Source organism: Zingiber officinale, chromosome 7A (genome assembly GCF_018446385.1).
Source record: "Zingiber officinale cultivar Zhangliang chromosome 7A, Zo_v1.1, whole genome shotgun sequence".
NCBI classification, from domain to species: Eukaryota; Viridiplantae; Streptophyta; class Magnoliopsida; order Zingiberales; family Zingiberaceae; genus Zingiber; species Zingiber officinale.
Genome location: NC_055998.1, coordinates 2317479 through 2333280, shown reverse-complemented (window position 1 = coordinate 2333280; position 15802 = coordinate 2317479). Strand labels below are relative to the sequence as shown.

The 15802-nt window shown below is 42.2% G+C and overlaps 1 protein-coding gene across 2 annotated transcripts in view; it reads left to right on the top strand.

The window, feature by feature from the left end:
- Window positions 1-195: 195 nt before the first annotated feature.
- The window catches only part of LOC122000738 (twinkle homolog protein, chloroplastic/mitochondrial-like), a 30762-nt gene continuing 15155 nt past the window's right edge, over window positions 196-15802 (top strand). The window contains exons 1-12 of one of the 2 annotated variants that reach the window (XM_042555179.1): window positions 196-554; window positions 678-808; window positions 3153-3208; window positions 3334-3391; window positions 3471-3785; window positions 4721-4798; window positions 4884-4964; window positions 5076-5141; window positions 5234-5347; window positions 7705-7752; window positions 7851-7936; window positions 8091-8151. In XM_042555179.1, coding sequence (XP_042411113.1) covers window positions 329-554; window positions 678-808; window positions 3153-3208; window positions 3334-3391; window positions 3471-3785; window positions 4721-4798; window positions 4884-4964; window positions 5076-5141; window positions 5234-5347; window positions 7705-7752; window positions 7851-7936; window positions 8091-8151 — 1320 coding nt within the window. In that variant the 5' untranslated portion in view covers window positions 196-328. Of the gene's footprint in view, window positions 555-674; window positions 809-3152; window positions 3209-3333; window positions 3392-3470; window positions 3786-4720; window positions 4799-4883; window positions 4965-5075; window positions 5142-5233; window positions 5348-7704; window positions 7753-7850; window positions 7937-8090; window positions 8152-15802 lie in introns of both variants that reach the window. The other variant, XM_042555178.1, reaches the window with a different exon arrangement.

The window sequence follows — 15802 nt, the reverse complement described above, 5'->3', positions numbered from 1 at the left end:
TAAAAAATTTTCAAACCTAACTGCTACAGTAAGATTATATTCAAATAGAATATTAATATAATAAATAAATAATACATTTTCTTGGAGTTAGAAATCATCCCATTTTATTCGGTTAAATAAAATGGATTATGTTTTGTTAATTTTACAGATGAGTCCTTCGCTTTCTCATGAAAGTCAAACTGAGCCCTATTTCCAGACACGATAGAAGCCCTAGTTCCATAAACCTCAAGTTTTTTGGTATCCTCTTCTCGTCTCGCTTGCTCATTCCGTCGTCCTCAGTTCTCCGCCTGTTCATGAAGGCAGGCGGATTGTTGGCGCCAGAAGGATAATGCCCCCAGTCGGCTGCCGCCCTTTCCAAGCCCTTCTCATGTCCGGCTCCAAGTACCTCCCGTTGAGATGCTTCGTCGCTGCTGCACCTGCGCCTCTCCTCCTCCATCGCCTTCTCCATCTTCCTACCCGTACCAGTGCCTACTTCAATTATCGTCTTCGTTCCAAACATTCTCGACACCTTTTTTGTTCCCGTCAGCCTCGCCGCGACATGGCTGCGGACTGTGGTACTCATCTCAAAGACCGCGTATTTCTTCACTTTGGAGCAGGAATCTTCTTAATTATTTTATGCGCTCGCGGTTTCTTTAGAATTGACCTTATGGATATTAATAGTTGTCTTGCTGCAGCAGTCGAAGTTGCGGTGTTACAAGACGACGTCTTGACGAAGCAACTGCAGGATTTGCAGTCGAAACTCGAGGCGATAGGAATTGTGTGCAACGATTGGAAGTTTGGGGTGGGTTTGTCAATGCCATGCCCAAAGGTGCCCCCTTACCCCTAATGCCCGTCATTTCTCTGATAGTTACAATTCTCTGGACTTCCAGTGAAATTAGAGAGCCCTCCGTTTTTTCGTCTCGTAGCCCTCCATTATATTTTATTTTCTTAAATAAAACAAACTTGGATATAACGGCGTCATTGGTGATAGACAAGGCTTCTGTCTAACAACTATTCATGCATGTTGAAAGCAAACTCGCTTGGAGTGAGATAAAGTTGTCCGAGATTTTGACACTTAACTCAACTAGTGTGCGAGGAGAATCAACATGTCAGCTTGTCTCTATAAAATCTGGTTGATGCCTTCATTAGTTTGAGCCTGAAATGATTTTCAGAAAATATTTCAAAAAATGGAGCTGGCAGATATTACATTCTAGGCTTTTGAATTATGAAATCACCAAGTAACACCTGATATGGATTGTTGTATCTAAAGTATCTTTCAAATGAAAAGTTTGCATTTTAAATGTTTATTGACTATCTCTACTCCTATTTCATTTTAACAAGCCTTAAGAATGTTGTCCACTGAAGAGTCATAATACGTGAGAATTTGAGTGAGCATTTGAACTCAAATTTGTTATTTTATGTCTTTCCTATCTTTTGAAGGCTGATTTGCTTACCAATATTCAGTTATCAACATATTACCATAGAACACCTTCTAACTTAAATTAGAACAGGGATGGCTGATGGCTGGTTCACTCGATCATGGTTAATATCCAAATCTGGCTCTGTTTAATTGAATGAGTAGCCAATCCATTAAATACCTTGCTAAATTTTATAACTATCTGATCCCTCAACAAGTTCAATGAATATTGAGATGCAGATGGAATTCTGGGACACCTTTGCTATGGACTGTGAGGGGAACCAAATAGGGGGTCTTTAGTGGCATGTCATGCAATTAGTGGGGTAATGTGATCAAGTGGGTTGTGGGTCTATTGACAGGATAATAAGAGGAAAAAAAATGAGTACTAAAGATTAGGGTTTGGATTTTGGGGTTTAAACCTTGAATTCCTGATACCCAAACTACCTATTGAAGGACCTTCTTAATACTCTCAACTACACAATTAATTAAAACTTGAATCTTCCTTAAAGCACAACCAGTACTAGAATATGATTTGAAGGGGTCAGGTGTCGGGATCCTGCCACAATTTTCATACACAAACCTGAACACCACTTGCTTCTTTCCTTTGGCTTGGAGAGAAAATTCATTGCTCCGTAGAGTAGAAATTCCAACTTTTGTATGCTATGGGATATTTCTTAGAAATATATTGCATAGTCCTATATAATATATCTAATTGAAGCCAACTCACCTGATCTTAATATGGATTTAGTCTAAGCACACTGGGCTAGCCTTAAATATAGCTACTACTTTAGCTAATAGATGAATAGGCAGACAGTTGATAGTCATAAAGGTGAAAATCTCAATAAGAAGAATGACAATTTCCATTTTAAACTAGTTTAGTGACACAATGCCGGATTCTTATGACACCAACCATGGTTAAAGCACCTCACTTTAACTCCATATGTAGCTGCTTCTGTGGATTTTTTTATGTGAATTGAATATAGGTATCACATGTGGTCTGCATGTGTAATTAGAAAAGCCCTTATATGGATCAATGTTACATCATTGATTAATATTAAATGACATTTCATACATTTTGCAATGAATGATTGACATTTTTTATGTGATATGAATTGGACGCTTTAATATAAATATTTTTTATATTTTAAATGTTATTCACATATGCCTCGGCATACCAACCATGCACTATGCGGTGAGATGACTGTACACCATTGAATATGCTTTTTAGAACTGTCATGTCCAACATTATATCACAGAAACATTCATGAGCATGCAATTTTTGAATGTATTCACCAATGTAAAGATTTAGGATTGAATGTCTAGATTAGTTATTATATTTCATTTAAAAGAAAATGTTAAGAAACTCATACATGCCTACTGTCTTTCTACTGTGCTTCACTTCCTCAATCTTCAATATTTGCACATGAACTAAGTGAATGCATATAAAGATAGGTAGTTAATATGGTACAAAACGTAGTCCCAGTTAGATGGTTTCTCTATTGCCTTGAATTATATTGGCGGTATAGTTCCAGTGCATGTACTTATCTATGTGCGTAAGTTCTTGGCTATTTATGTACGACTATGAGGACATCTAATATATGTTTGTGCAAGATGAGATGTTGCATTTGCCTTTGTATATAGCATCATTTGATTTATGAATCAGGAAGTTATCTAGGTTTTGTTTTGTGAATATATAATTTGTTATCCCTTATTTAGTTTCCTAAATTGTGTGTTATTCAATATTTTGATATTTCAGTGTAAAGGCAGACAACCTATGGATATGAACTTATTTTTTTTCATCCATGAGACTGGGTGGGTTGCTTTCTTCTGTACTGAATCATGATATCCTTTTTTTTTCCCTTTCACTCATTAAATGTTTAGTAGTCTTATGACCTTTATATCTTTGTTTGTCTTGATGTTATGTCATAATTATCTAGAAAATTCGCAACATGGAAATGCCTTGGAAGTGATTGTGGATGGGTAGGCAAGATAGAGGTAAAATATATATGCTCCTGCTACTGCTAGATCTTGGAACTAGTCATTCTATTTATTATGGATGGCCTATGTCATGCAGGCTACTGGAGAATTCATGGAAGATTATCCCCTCCAAAAACAAGCTACTGGAAAATTCATGGAACAATATGCCATAAGAAAACAAGCTACTGGAGAAGACATGGGACATTATTCTAAAATAAAACAAGCTACTGGAGAAGTCATGGAACATTATGCCAAAAGAAAACAAGCTACTGGAGAAGACATGGAACATTATTCCAAAATAAAACAAGCTACTGGAGAAGTCATGGAACATTATGCCAAGCAAGCTTCAAAATCTGAAGATTGCAAAATCATCGCAGAAAGTCAATTTAACCTGGAGCCATTGTCTGGCAAGGTAGCTAACAGTGACACTTGTAAATATATGATTTCCATCATCTTTGTTATGTCTCCACCCTGATAAAAAATTTTGGTGAAAACAAAAAAATTTGCACGAGGCTCCCTCCAATTGACAGAGGGACAACAAATTTATACTTTTACAAACAGAGAACACATGTTAATGAATTGAAACTTCATTATTCAGGCTACAAAAAGGAAAACTCAGTGTAGCACCATGGTTCATCCTCTTAGAATAATAACGAGAAATGTTGTCTTGTTTTAGTTAACTTCCTTTATTAGAATAGTATGTTATGATTCATTTTAAAATTCAAGCAGTGTCATCAGATTTTGACCTTAAGATACACTTGATAATGATCTATTGTTTTTTTTTCGGGAAGGTATATATATATATATATATATATATATATATAGAGAGAGAGAGAGAGAGAGAGAGATGATATACTGACATACAATCAATTGAGATTCACAAACTGGTAGACATGCGTCTATAGTTTGTGGAATATCCTATCAACATTAGGTACATCACTATCAAAACTACATCTATGGCGACATTCCCACAAAAGATAAATTATACATGAAACAACAAGGTATCGTGCTTTTATGATGCGCCGCTGGAAAACCTGCAGTAGTCTCTCCATGGTTCTGACCTCATAGCGAATGTCTAGCCTGATGCTCCTGTTGCCTATATACACTTGATAATGATCTATTGTTGCTTCAATATCAATGACATAATTTGATGAGCATTAAATTGCTTCCACAATTTGAATGGCATGGGATCATTGAATTTCATATGATTGAGGATCACTTATTTTACTGAAATTTACCAACAGATTCTCATGTGATGTGGATGTGATACTAACTGTTGTATTTATATTCTTTTGGCTTAAGAAACTTTATTGACTGCCCAAATTTTATTTTGAGTTCAATTTTCAGTTTATTGAATTCTTTGAAGAGAGAAGGATATCAGAAGAAACTCTACGGCGAAATGGTGTTTTACAGAATTGTTCAAAGGTGTTGCTGAGTTTCACTACTTTCGTCTTCAGGTGTTGGAGAAGAAAATTCATTGATCCTGCTAACATTTGGATATACTATGCAGACGGCTATTGCTTTTCCTTACAGAAGAGATGGAGAGATTATAAGTTGCAAATACCGTTCTGTTCCCAAAGGATTTTGGCAGGTCTGTGCAACATCCTTTATATCTTTTATAATATCATTCCTCTTTTGCAATTCAATGCGTAAACAAGACAGAATTCTTATTTATATAACATGCATTTTCACCAACGTACAGGAAAAAGACAAGGAACGCATTTTATATGGACTTGATGATATAAAGAATGCTAGTGAAATTATAATTGTAACTCATCTTCTTCTCATTAGTTTACATTTTCTGTCTGGTTAGCTTGCCTTGTACCATTTAATCATTTTCATCCCTCTTCTATAAAATAGGTCGAGGGAGAAATAGATAAGCTCTCTATGGAGGAGGCTGGCTATCGCAATTGTGTTAGTGTACCTGATGGTGCACCTCCAAGTGTTTCAGAAAATATACCTACTGAGGAGAAGGTTTGACTAGTTTAATATTAATTATTTTATGTTTCTAAATTCTTTGTTCATTTAAATATATAATTTTGCCGTATAGAGCTTTTGTCTTTTCTTTCTTTGGGAACTTTGAATTTTGTATTTAATTAATTAAATAAGAGTACACGGATCTTTAAGTATATATTTGCCTAATTGTTGAAATCATAGGATTGATGATTCAAATCATACATTACTTACAAGCCACATGTAAAATGATACACGTTACAAAGTCACATGTAAAATGGTACATTATACATTGTGTTACTGAGTCACATGTAAAATGATTCCTTCTTACATATTGACTCAAAATGAAAAGAACCATGAGGATTTAGCTTCATTCAATACAATTTAATGTAAATGTTATTTTATACAATTCTAAAAATAAAAAATCATTAAAAGGAAAATCTAACCAATTTAAATCAATTCAAACCATTAAGAAATTAATATGAATCCATTATAAAAGTCAATAGAAATAATGGATTACTTTACAGTATAAAACAAAGGAAGATTGAATAAAGTGGAATTTTAAAGTCAACAATAACATAGAATACAAAATCTTATCACGTGGAGCAATTGACAATTGTGAATTGTCGATGTGAACTCAATCTGTAATAATAAAAATGATTGAATAAAACGTTTTAAAAGGTGATTCTAGGCAGTCAATTGATTGACTAGCGCCTAGGTGGTAGGTGGGGGCCTAGACATTTAGCATCAAAATATTATTAAAATAAAATTATACACTCAAGTTTGCAATTACAGAGACAATAAAGGAATTTTGAATGGATTCAAATATAGGGTTAACAATAAATGTTGAAAATTTTAAAAATATAGGAAGAAAAAGAGAACAAACCTAAAAGATACAAAAGAATGTTTGGTTGGAAAATGACCTAAACAATTATTACAAAATGACCAATTTCGAGTGAATAGAGTCTTGGTTGGCTACTTAGGCCACTTAGGTGGTGAGCTTAGGCTTACAACTTGAGTCAACTTTAAAACACCACTCAGAGGTTGCCTACCACCTAGGTAAAAGCGACCTTTAGCTAGAAAGCTCTTAGGCAGTCACATAGGACACTTTTTAAAGCCATGTTGAGAAATGGCAATGGGAGCGAAACCTATACTGAAGTAGAAGTCATGTCTAAGTTGTGTTCTAGTTGATGATGATTTTTGTATGTGAAAAACTTTTGGCCATAAAATTTTCTATTGCTCATTTTATTTGAATTTTAATGGAATAACATAATTAGTAATATAGCTATTGTCATCAAACAAAGATATATGCCTATATATTTTTTATTACTAGTTGTTATCAAATTTCTCCATCTATGTTATTATGCTATTAAATGAAATATTGTGGGCCTTGACGCATCGGTAAAATTGTTACCGTATGACCTAGTGGTCATGGGTTTGAGTTGCGGAAACAACCTCTTGCAATGTATGCAAAGTTGCGTACAATAGATCCTTCCCTAGGATCTTGCATTGGCATGAACTTCGTGACTAGACTGCCCTTTATTGTATTAATTTATCTGATTTTCAAATATCAAAATTATTCTGGATAATATCAAATTATTTTTAAAATAAATTTTATAATTTTCTGTCGAACCTTATGATGCAAGATTTGATTCAATTTACTACTTGAATATTCACCAATATGATTCACAATATGAATCTCAAACCTCAATTAGAGAACCTTGTTTATTGGTTGTAAAAATTATTAATTTTTAAGTTTTAGTCGTTTGTAAATATCATATATCTGCAATCTTTGTTATTCATTGTTTCTGATGGTGGTGGCCTGGTTGAATATTGTGTAGCAAAGGTGTAGGATTTACTAATTTTTGTTTTTTTTGCCCATCATTGTAGTTCACAAATTAGGTTTACAATAGTTTGTATATATTCAAATAGAATTACTAGTTGTATTTATAGCCTCCAAGTCAAACAGATTTTATCTAAAAATTTGGGATGATACTAGATTATGCCTTTGAATTAGGTTATGCCTTTTTTATCTAACATGTGTGGCACATAAATTGTAGATGCCTTTGATTAAGGTTTCAAGTAAATCTCATGTTTAAATTTTGCAAAGGTGAAAGGACCTATGTGCTATTTTTCTAGTTTGTTTATTAATGCCTTTCTCAAATTTGATGTCAAATTCTCCATTTTTTTTAGAATCTAGCTTTTGCAGAAATTCGATGAATATGCTCTTTAGGTAACAATATTATATTAGAATTATAGGTTGTTCTAGTGTTTTAATCATTTTGTTGTGTTTGATGGTTATGCTGTATATTACATATAAGATGATTCCTTTTGCACTCTTTTGGCATCTAATGTTGGCATGCTCTTTGTAAGGCTAGGACACAAAGTTTCAGTTCTTGTGGAACTGCAAAGCTTACTTAGAAAAGGTAGGTTTCTTAAAAAGTTACACACAGTATCTTGCAGTGTTGACTAGTGTGGTGATTTGTTGCTTATCTGTTTTGCCATTCAATGTTAAAAATCTCAGGCATCTCGGATAATATTGGCAACAGATGCAGATGCCCCTGGCCAAGCCTTAGCTGAAGAACTAGCACGTCGGCTTGGTAGAGAAAGGTTTAGTTTCTTGTTGTCAGTTTTTATTGTGTTCATCTGTATGTGTGTTATTCTCAATCATGTTTATGTGCATCTTAGATTGTTTTTTTTAACTGTGTTACTGTTTTCTAAACAATTGAGTTGCTTGATACCTCTTAATTTGACAAACATATAGGTGTTTGAGGGTTAAGTGGCCAAAGAAAGATGCAACTGAAGTTTGCAAAGATGCTAATGAGGTTTAGTTTTTTGAATTTTGAACTGCTGTTATCTCTTTATTCTACTGAACTTTGCATGGTTCTTTCTTTCTTATTTGTTATTTGTATCAGCATGTTTCTTGTTTAGGTAGATCTTGTTTCATGTTCTCATTACATTGATTTTTATTTTGATGGAAAAGATATCCCTGTCTAGGTGCGAAAGAGTTTGATAATTGAAAATGAACTAAAATATGAATAAATAAAGCAAAGCTAGTAACTAGTATTTTATTAAATACCTATGGACAAATTTCAAACACAATCATACAAACTTTTATATATATATATATATATATATATATATATATATTTTTATACGGTGATGATGAAGAGCCTCACCCCGCTGCCACGGGGGAGGTCAAAGTCAGGGCGGTCAACGCATAGATGGCATCGGCCGATAGGACGGAGCATGCCTCGACCGGGGATAAGGCTTCGACCTGCCGTCGTCTTCAACACGGGGAGCAATCAAACAACGAACGCTCAAGGGAGACAATGTGCAGAAGCCGAGCCGAGCGGCTACTCCACTCGCCCAGCCTACGGAGTTTGATATGGCAGAGTTCGACTTTGGCCGAGCGGCTACCCCGCTCGGCCTGGCAGCAGGCCTCGACAGTGACAAAGTAGACCTTCTCGGCTTGGCAGCCGACCTCGAGCAGACATACATTAAGGGACAGCGAAGTTCTGGCCAACCAGACTGGCACCAGAGCGGCAAATCTCCAGCCAAGCGGCCAACCTGCTCGACCTAGCGGTACAGTTCATTGATATCCCTCAACATCCTTTTGGGAGTTGGTGCCGCCGACACCAGGCATGGATTGCCAGAGGATCGTACGGCGGAAGCTTTTACTGTCACTTCAGAGATATGCTCGACCCGTTAAGGTATTGTGTCAAGGACACTTTACTGACAGGTGTTTTCAAGGAAAGCTTTGGGAAGCGTGCTCACCTTGGGAAGCGTGCACGCGTGCTACCAGAGCTCTATATAAAGGGGGGTCCAAGCAACGATGGAGGTATGTGATATTCACTATTTATGGTACAGTCTTCTTGTTGCTCCGCTTCATTCCTCATCGCTGGTTACTGACTTGAGCGTCGGAGGGCCAACGCAGAGGACCCCTTCCCTGGCTCGGCACTGACGTAGTTTGTGTTGCAGGTCCGAGCGGAGTTCACAGGAGGTCAGCGTGAGCGCTACATCCCCAGCTTTCTGTCTCTTCGACTTTCAGATAGGATTATATCTGGCGCCGTATGTGGGAAAGTAGCCTGCATCCGAGCCAAGAAGATGGAGGATGCTGGACGACTCACCACCGTACTCACCCAAGAGGAGCTTGAGATGCTCGTTCAAGCCCGAGCAACAAAGATGATCGAGCAGCAACAACAAACGCTAGCCGATCGGCTAGCGCCGCAGCATGCAACATCAGCGGTCGGCAGGCGAGCGGGGCAAGAAGACCGAGCGGAGCAAATCTCTGTATGGGGGCAGAACAAAAGGTCGACTGGTACACAAGGGGAAGCGCCGCCCGCGCCGATTCCCTTTCATCGCGCTTTATTCCAAACCCTCTCGGAGATAGCCCAGGCGAATGAAGAGCGGAGATCGTCTTCGGATGAAGCTCCCGTTCGGGATGCTTGAAAAGGCAAGGCGCTCCAGAGTAACGCGTCGCTCGAACGGATCAATCGGTAATTTTCATAGGAGATCTTACAGACCCGTTGCCCAGACATTATACTCCGTTGGCGATCGGGACATACAACGGATCGACCGATCCGGATGATCACTTGGATCGGTTCGACAATGAGGTCACGCTGCACCAGTATACAGACGGAGTAAAGTGCATAGTCTTTTTCATTACGCTCTCCGAATTGGTGCAACGCTGGTTCCGAAGACCGCTGGGCGGCTCAATACGGAGTTTCAAAGACTTCCGAGCCACGTTCCAACACTATTTCGCCAACAGCCGACGTTATTAGAAGATGAGCGTTAGCCTCTTTGCCCTGAAGCAAGGGCCCAAGGAAGCACTCCGAGCGTACATACAGTGCTTTAACCAAGTGGCCATGGACATCCTTTCGGTCTCGTCCGAGACAATGATGAATGCCTTCACTCAGGGGTTCGCCGAGGGAGATTTCTTTCGATCGTTCATCAAGAAGCCGTCCAGGGACTTCGACCACATGCTCAAGAAGACCAACGAGTATATAAATATGGAAGAAGCCTAAGCGGCCAGAAGAAAAGAGGCGTCGATCGAACTTTCGGCGCTAACCGAGCGCCAACTATCAAGCAGCCATCAGCCGCCTAAGGGGCCAAGGGCCGAAGGAGCGACGCCACACCAGGAGACCAGGGCACATGTCGTGCAACATATGGCGTCCGGTCGACCGAAGGCGTCAAAGGGCAAAATATGGATGCCAATGTTCTGTTCGTTCCACTAGTTGGCGACCCACAACACGCATGATTGCCGCGGTCTGACACCAATCGTCAGTCGACTGGCTCCTCGCGGATATAAACGCCGATCTCCTTCTCCCGATCGACGATAGAGGTATCGATCTGCTGAGCGGCGAGAGGGCGACAGAAGGGCGCCCGAGCGGCACCACCAGCATCAATAGAGGGATGACACTGACTCCTCCCGGTGAGCGAAACAGACCCTCCGCTCGGGAAGAGTAGAACAGAAGCAATGCTTCCTGAGGAGAGATAGGCATGATCGTTGAAGAGTCGACCGACGGCGATTTCAACAGAGCCAGGAAGTCATACGCTCGGCGGTTGGAGATCCACGCTGTGGGATGCAGTAAGGAGAAGGTCGAAGGGCCCAGATCAGCTTCGGCCCTAGCGACTTGGAGGGAGTGGAGATCCCCTACGATGACGCGCTGCTCAGATATCTGAGCGGTAATTGCTAATTACACAATTCATCGAATTTTTGTTGATACAGGGAGTTCGGTGAACATTATTTTCAAAAAGGCGTTCGATCAGTTACAAATTAATCGAAGCGAGCTGCTGCCCATGACAACCCCGCTGTACGGTTTCACGGGCAATGAAGTGTTGTCGCTCGGACAGGCTCGCTTGGTCATCTCACTCGGAGAATAGCCTCTAAGGAGAATTAAGACCACCAATTTCATCATGGTGGATGCGCCGTCGGCCTGCAATGTCATATTGGGTCGATCGGCCCTCATCGAGTTCCGAACGGTAGTATCTACTTACTGCAAAAAAATCAAGTTCCCGGTGGACGACCGGGTGGGCGAAGTCAAGGGCGATCAGCTGGCCGCTCGACGATGCTACGTCGAGATGGTCAAGTCCGAGGCGAGGAGCGCTCGGAAGACTTCACGACTGGAGGTAAACACGATCACTGAAAAACTCCTTACCTTGGTGTACGAAGAAAAGGAGGAGGTTCAGATCCACCCAACCCGAGCGGAAGTAACAACCTTCATCGCCGCCGACCTGGAAGAGGAGAAGAAGGCAAAGCTGGTTGTCTGCCTTAAACAAAATCACGATGTGTTCGCTTAGTCGACACACGAGCTTCCTGGTATCTCTCCAAGCGTTGCTTAGCATGAGTTTCATGTCCGACCAGACGTTCGGTCGGTGAAGCAGAGAAAAAGGGATTTCAGCGTGGAGTAAAATGTGATCATTTAGGCGGAGATAGAGAAACTGCTGGAGGCCAGCCATATTAGGGAAGTACAATTCCCGAGTTGGCTAGCCAATGTCGTGCTGGTCTCCAAGCCAGGTAATAAATGGCAGGTCTGCATCGACTTTCGCGATTTGAACAAAGCTTGCCCGAAGGACTTCTATTCACTATTGATGATAGATCAGATGGTGGACTCGACGGCAGGCTGTGAGCTGATCTGCATGCTCGACGCGTATCAAGGGTACCACCAAGTGCCGCTCGCCCGAGAAGACCAGGAAAAGGTCAGCTTCATTACGGCCGACGGAACATACTGCTACAACATCATGCCGTTCAGACTTAAGAACGCCGGAGCCACTTACCAGAGGTTGATGAACAAGGTGTTCTAACGGCAGATCGGTCATAATATGGAGGTATACGTCGACGACATACTAATTAAATCCCTCCGAGCTACTGACCTATGTGCAGATATCAACAAGACTTGCCGGACGCTAAGGACGTACGGGATAAAACTGAACCTTGGCAAGTGTCTGTTTGGCGCAAAGAGTGACCACTTTCTGGACTACATCGTCACTAAGCGCGACATTCAAGCCAACCCAAGCAAGGTTAAAGCTTTGCAAGACATGCCGCTGTCTCGGAACTTGAAGGAAGCTCAATGGCTGACCGGTCGGATCACTGCACTGTCTAGGTTCATATCAAGTCATCTGACTGGAGTCTGCCATTCTTCAAGGTGTTTCGTCGAGCCACAAAATTCCAGTGGGACGCCGAATGCGACTGGGCATTGGAAGAGCTTAAGGAATATCTGAACTCCTTGCTTGTATTGGCCAAGTCGGTTGTTGGTGAGCCACTTTGGATTTATCTGTCATCTAATGAACATGCCGTTGGATCGGCTCTGGTTAGGCAGAACGGCTAAGAGTAGCAATCTGTATATTTTTTGAGCCATATATTGAAGGATGCAGAGTCTCGCTACACCGGTATTGAAAAATTAGCGTATGCTTTGATTCTTGTCTCTCGGAGGCTTCGTCCGTACTTCCTAGTGCACACAATCATTATGCTAACTAACAGCGCCCTAGGACAAGTCCTTCTCAACCCTGAAGCATCAGGAAGGCTAATCAAATGAGCGACCGAGCTAAGGGAATTCGACATTCAGTATCAACCTCGAGCGGCAATCAAGGCTCAGGTCTCGGCGGATTTCGTCATAGAAGTCTAGAGTAATGAACCAGTGGCAACATGGAAGATATATGTGGACGGCTTGTCCACTCGGCAGGGCAGCGGAATCGGCATATTGCTTATGTTACCAAGGGAAGACCGGATGCCGCTCTCCATTCGGCTCGACTACCGAGCCACTAATAATGAAGCCGAATATGAGGCGTTGATAGCCGACTTGTAAGCAACTCGGCATGCAGGAGCAGTTAAAGTCCTCATCCACTCGAACTCCCAGCTTGCCGCTCAGCAACTAGTCAGAACATTCGAAATAAGCAATGCCCGACTCTGGCTCTATGCGGAGGCTTTCGAGAAGCTAAAGACCAACTTCCAGAAGGTCATTATACAAAAGATCCCCCGATCAAAGAACCAGACGGCGGATGAGTTAGCGAAACTAGCCAGTTTGTTGACGCTGATTGTCATAGGCTGCCCTATCGAACAGGTCTCGCTCGTTGCGTATATCGATCGAATGGAAGGAATAATCTTCCCGAACGACTGGAGGACAACTTTGATAGAGTTTCTGCGTTCGGAAGTAACATCTGCTGATCTAGATGAAGCTTTCTTGCTGAAGAAGAGGGTCAGACGGTTCACCTTGATTGGGAACCAGCTTTATAAGAGAGCTTTCTCCAGGCCCCTCTTCAAATGTTTCGGATCGGAGGACGTTGAGTACATTTTGCGGGAGTGCGGAGGTCATTTGGGCGGTCGTGCACTAGCTCGAAAGATACTCCTGGTCGGATATTTTTTGCCGACCCTCTAGGAGGATGCCGCTTGGACGGTGGTGACCTGCTTGTCCTGCCAGAAGTATCACAACTTGCCGCACCGACAGATCGAGGAAATGAAGGCGTCCAATCCTGCCTGTTCGACCAATGGGGTATGGATATCGTTGGGCCATTCCCCATGGCGACCGGTCAGCAGAAATTTTTACTCGTCGCGGTGGACTACTTCTCGAAGTGGGTGGAAGTCGAGCCGCTTGCAAGGATCACCGAGCAGATGGTCATTAAATTCGTTTGGCAGAACATCATTTGTCGGTTCGGCATCCCACGCTGACTCGTATCTAACAATGGAAGATAGTTCGCTGGTCAGAAGCTCAGAAAATGGTGTGAAGGCTTTGACATCCAACAAGCCTTCAACTTTGTGGCCTACCCTAAGGGTAACGGGCAAGCCGAAGTCGCCAATCGAGAGATCCTCAGAGTTTTATGTGCTCGGCTCGACCACGTTGGAGGCAGCTGGGTTGACGAGCTCTCCAATATGCTGTGGGCCCTCCGCACGACCCCAAAGGAGGCGATTGGCGTAACCCCCTTCCATTTGGTATACGGCGGCAGAGCAGTTGTCCCCGTGGACGTCGTAGTGAATCCGATCGAGTGTAGCACTATGACGATGGAAACGTCAAACGGAGGCTCATGGAGCTCGACTTGGTGGACGAAACGCGGGCGAAAGCAGCGGTTTGGCTAACGGCGTACCGGCAACGGATGAAACAGAACTACAACGGAGAGTGATCTCGAGGTCCTTCCAGGTCGGTGATCTCGTCTGGAAGAAAGTGAAGCCGATTGGCGACATTACCAAGCTCGAGGCACCATGGGCAGGACCGTTCAAGGTCGTGCAGAAGTTCCGTTCGGGCGTTTACTATCTGGGGGTGAAGAGGGGAGGCAGCTCGAGAGGTCATAGAGCGCAAATCATCTTTAACCTTACAGGGCTGGATGAGAGGTGCGCGAGTGAATATTATGTATTGTTTGTACGTTTCCCGAACGCAGCGCAAAATATGAATAAAAAGCGAAAGCCTCTTGAAATGCGTCTCCACCAACAGTCGAGCGGCGACTTTAAACTCGGGTGAATGTCAACGGTCGAGCAGTGACCTTAAATGCGTGTCTCCATCAATGGTAGAGAGGCGACCTTAAACCCGGGTGAATGTCAACGGTCGAGCGGTGACTTTAAACACGTGTCTCCATCAACGGTCGAGCGACGACCTTAAACCCAAGTGAACTTCAACGATCGAGCGACGACCTTAAATGCTTGTCTCCACCAACGGTCAAGCGGCGACCTTAAATGCTTGTCTCCGTCAACGGTCGAGCAGCGACCTTAAACGCGAGTTTACTTCAACGGTCGAGAGGCGACCTTAAACGCGAGTTGTCCTCAACGATCGAGTGGTGACCTTAAACCCTTAGCCCAATAAGAGGGCAAGCGTTGGCTACTTAAAAGCCTAAGTCTTCAAAATATAGCGACCGTTCGACACTATTCTTGAAGACATCCCCGGGACCGATCGGAGGTTCATAGAATCATGCCGGCACTATACACAAAAGGGATCGGTCAATTGGATAGACTAATTACAGACGATCAAAGTCACGAGGCCACGAGTTCGTGCAATGCTAGAAGAAAAGGGGAGTCGAAAAAACATTCAAGGAGATAAAACTCGTCCGAACGGACGAGCATTCATTAAAACTTCATAAATTTTATAGAAATTTTACAGGGACTCTCGGCCTCACTCAAGATAGTCCAAGACGTCATCAGACAGCGCGGCAGTGAGTTTATCCCGGCTGATGACGCTGCTGGTCAAAGCCGCCGGCAGGTAACCACCCTTCATGAGCTGGTTGATCGTCCCATCTATGGCCAGATCGAAGAGGTGTAGAGCCCGATCGGCGACATTCTCGTTGAAAACATCCGAGCGGAGGTAATTCTTCTTCATAGCCTCGAAACGGCTAGGCTCGGCTCCTTGGTAGGTCTTCAAAGCCGCTCGGGAGGCCTCCAACTTATCCTTGGCGGTGACCATGTAGTATCCTTGGAGGCGAGTTGGTCGCGAAGGGTCGTTTCTTTGGCCGACCAACTGTTCCGCTCGGCGACCAGGAAGTTCTCAGCTTCCT